We start from the raw sequence: 4301 nt of genomic DNA on the forward strand, positions 1-4301 counted from the left end.
AGTTATACACTAGGTGGTTCGAGCCCTGAATGCTGATTAGGCTGACAGCCATGGTATATCAGCTCTAATTACGTTGTTAAACTGTTTTTATAATAGCAATAATTACACTTGTGAAACGGGTACATACCAAGAAATCTGCACAACAAAAATAATACTAAATATGCTGAGTCTTAACAGCGTAGAAAATTCACTACTATGACGACATGCAAATGTACATCGAGAGAGAGAGAGAGAGAGAGAGAGACTACTTAAATTCACACAGGACACCGGATAGGACAGGAGAAGTACTCCAGAAACTGACCCTAGCCCCTCGACACATAAACTATTTCAGCGTAAATACTGGAGGCTGAGACTGGAGGGGTCAGGAGACACTGTGGCCCCATCTGATGATACCCCCCGACAGGGCCAAACAGGCAGGATATAACCCCACCCACTTTGCCAAAGCACAGCCCCCACACCACTAGAGGGATATCTTCAAACACCAACTTACAATCCTGAGACAAGGCCGAGTATAGCCCACAAAGTTCTCCCCCACGGCACAAACCCGAGGGGGGTGCCAACACGGACAGAAAGACCATGTCAGTGACTCAACCCAACTCAGTGTTGGCAAGTCATAATGAGGTACATAGGGCCTCAGTGTTGGGAAGTCATAATGAGGTACCTGGGGCCTCAGTGTTGGGGAGTAATCATGAGGTACATAGTGGACATAGGTACATTCCCCCTAATGGAGTCAGATAGTATATAATATCAGTGTTGGGAAGTAATGGTGCTTCACTTTACTATTCTTGGGAGACCAGGTGTAATTCTAACCTTGGATATTTGGGATTAGTGCATATTTAACACTTAAATCGAGACATGAATTTATTTGATGGATTTAGTTCCCTGCATTTTAAGACAACGGAAAACCCAATTTAAAAAAAAAATATTTAAAAAAGACATTATTTTAATTTTATTTATTATTATATATTTTTTTTTGATTATGGTAACTAAGCCTATATAATAACATTTATTCTCCATCAAGCAAGTTCTTCATAACTAACCAAAGTTCTAATAAAAACAAACTATACACCCCAGACTGTCTAGTGTACATAGTTTAATTTGCAGGAAATTCTAAGTTAGACTCTGGGAAGCTGATGTTTCTATTTCAGAGCTGTTCCCAGAAGTCCGTATTGAGGTCCACGTTGAACACYGCTCCTTGAATATGGAAATGCAACAAACTAGGGCCATTTTTTACACAGAACAAAGAACTTAAACTTTCTGAGAAGTGTTGAGGTCGAGAGATTTATGTTTTAACTTTAATTTCAAATGCAGAAAAGGACACATTCAGACTTTTTATGTAAATGTGAGGTTTTATAGGATTTACCGCTGTGGCGTTCTAACTTTTGGTTTTAACATTTATTTTCCGATCTTTTCTTTCAGAGCTTTCCATGCGGGTGGCGATCAGAAGGTAAGAGGGTCTGGTTTTTGCATCCCAAACACCACCCTATTCCCTGTATAGTGCACTACTCTATCAGGGCTCAGGTCAAAAGTAGTAAGCTATACATGGAAAAGGGTTTCAGATTTGCGTTTAATATCTGTGTTGTCGTCACCTCACACCTCCTGAAACTCTATGAATGGTGATGCTTCTGCAATGTGAATCAACAGATCCCTGTGTGTTCACTAGGCAGTGACTAAAACAGTCAAGTCTTTCATCGTCCAACACGTTATTACCCTGTCTATGACCGTGCTTACATACCGTTTCCCCTACAAGGCTGTTAATATTGCATTGTGGGGTCGGATGAGAGGAATGCACTTTGTTTGTCTCCTAGTGGCGTCTCTTAACAACCTACACCCGTCACCTTGCATTTTAAAATCTTTCAGTCATTCTGATTCAATCCCCCCCCCCCCCATCAGACTGGCAGCTGGCTCAACAGCACACATTGCATAAGCAGTAGCCAGTTTTTATAAGTTTGACGTTTTGTTTGTTGAATGAAATGATTATAGTAGTCCTTATACACGTGTATGTGTGACCCTAAAGAGCGTCCCAGACTCAAGGCAACATAATGTTATCGTAACAGTTTTCATTTCAACCCAAATGTATTCATTATCGTGCAAAGTTCATAGTTCAAGCCCTATTATAGAAATACAGTATAATTTGTTTTTGGAAGGCAGTACAAATTAAACATCTTACCCCTAGTGGACATTCTGTCATAACATCCTCTCTGACACACTGAGAAATAAAACACAGTGTAACTCAAAAGTTCAGTGAACATTTTTTGGAAATCTGTTTTAAATGTAAAGTGTCATATCCAAGCTAACAGAGAGCGAGGAAGAATCCTCAGTGGGACAAACTCCGGCTTTCCAAGATAACATGGTTGCCTTTCCAAATGGCTCTCTATCCCCCTCGTAGTGCACTACTATGGGTAGTCAATGGGTCAAAAGTAGTGCACTACTATGGGTAGTCAATGGGTCAAAAAGTAGTGCACTACTATGGGTAGTCAATGGGTCAAAGTAATTATGTGCCACTTATATGGGACTAGTCAATGGGTCAAAAGTAGTGCACTACTATGGGTAGTCAATGGGTCAAAAGTAGTGAATAGGGTGCCATTTGGGACACGAGTCAGACAGTTGGGTGTGTTCACACTTCTGCAGCCTCTCCTCCCTCCACACAGAGAGACAGAGCTGGCCTTGGCAACACCGACTGTAGTTCTGATGTTCTGAGCCATGTTGAGGCTAACAGAGCTGGTTTTCAGCAGATATATGATACTGTCTGCTGTGTGTGGCCAGATGTTTTTATTGGTGTGTGTGTGTGTATCGTACATTACTAGACAATTTATGCATACGTGTGTGTTTGTCTAACTGCATGTTATTTGCTGTGGTTTTTGCTCTGTGTCTTGTCCCCCCCCCTCTCTCACACCCTGTAGGATTCGCTCGCCCCCGCCTCCGTTCAGCCCAAATACTCCTTCGCCCCCAGCGCCGCTATCAACAAGATGGCACGGCCGTTCACGCCGGGCGGCGGTAACACGGTCATTAAACCAGTGGCGTACGCCCCTAAAGTTAACACCCCGGCCTCTGCGGCCCCCGCCAGCATGCTACAGCCACACAACGGGTAGGTACACAAACAAACAAACAAACAAACAAACAAGCAACCATGCAAACCGAATCTAATCCCAAAGGCTAAATGTTTTCACGGTGTTTGGGTTGTGAAACGAGTCCCTCTGAAAGGGTTTATTTCAGATCTGAATCATTCAGGTAACTCTCTGGGGAGGAGAAATTGCTGACTGCACCTTTTAAGAGTGGTTGACTTGTAGTAAGGTTGATTTTTATTTAACTAGGGAAGTCCGTTAAGAACAAATTCTTCTTTACAATGACGGGCCTACCCCGGCCAAACCCGGACGACGCTGGGCCAATTGTGCGCCGCCCTACGGGACTCCCAATCACGGCCGGATGTGATACAGCCTGGATTCGAACCAGGGACTGTAGTGACACCTCTTGCAATGCGATGCAGTGCCTTAGACCGCTGCGCCACTCGGGAGCCCAAATGATGATCCCATCAGAAGAGGCCTTCTGTTGGGACCAGACTGTTGGTCTGTTGGGACCAGACTGTTGAGTAGAATACAGGAAATAAAATTGACCTCCCATCAGCCAAATTCTCTCCACAGTGTAGTCATTATTCCTGCGTTAACATTCCTAAGTGACAATGTTGTACGTCTGTCTAAAAGGTCCAAGGGTGCTCTGTTTTTTTTTACTTTGTCATTTAGTTCTGGTAGGAAGAGCGGTGTGTGTTCTCTTGTCCGGGGGTTCCCAAACTGTTTCACTCTGGCCCCTCTTCCYTCATTGGGGAACGTGATGTTTTTGTAACTCAGCTCGCCCTCTATTTATAATGCCTCTGTCCATTTTTTCGGGAGTCCCAAATGGCACCCTATTCCCTATATAGTYCACTACTAGAGGGCCTTGGTCAAAAGTAGTGCACTACATACGGACTAGAGTGCCATTTGGAACTAATAAAGTGTTTAATCTCTGGCTTGCGTTAACCAGCTTTTAAACTGTTCCGTTCTGTTAACTAAACTGGAACATGTTGTAAGACTGACATCATGTCTGACATAGAAGTCATGGCTTTCAGCAGTTGTTTTATTTCCCCCTCTTTCGAACTGTACTGTAGTTAAGTGTCCACACGACACACACCACAGACGGGGAGAATAGAAAACATGTATACTGCTTTACAAGGGTTTCTTAATGTCATTGGTCGTTTCTAAACAGCAGAAGGTTCTACGTCGACTGAAAGGACCCTTACGGGAAAAGCCACATGGATTTCATGTGAT

General features: G+C 43.3%; 1 protein-coding gene across 1 annotated transcript in view; it reads left to right on the forward strand.

Moving 5' to 3' along the window:
• The first annotated feature begins 688 nt into the window (after positions 1-688).
• Positions 689-4301, forward strand: part of LOC112076177 (PDZ and LIM domain protein 7) — a 33348-nt gene continuing 29735 nt past the window's right edge. The window contains exons 1-4 of the mRNA XM_070441211.1: positions 689-693; positions 1420-1447; positions 2904-3088; positions 3702-3709. Of these exons, the coding sequence (XP_070297312.1) occupies positions 689-693; positions 1420-1447; positions 2904-3088; positions 3702-3709 (226 nt within the window). The remainder of the gene's footprint in view (positions 694-1419; positions 1448-2903; positions 3089-3701; positions 3710-4301) is intronic.

This window comes from Salvelinus sp. IW2-2015, unplaced genomic scaffold (genome assembly GCF_002910315.2).
Source record: "Salvelinus sp. IW2-2015 unplaced genomic scaffold, ASM291031v2 Un_scaffold3608, whole genome shotgun sequence".
NCBI lineage: Eukaryota > Metazoa > Chordata > Actinopteri > Salmoniformes > Salmonidae > Salvelinus > Salvelinus sp. IW2-2015.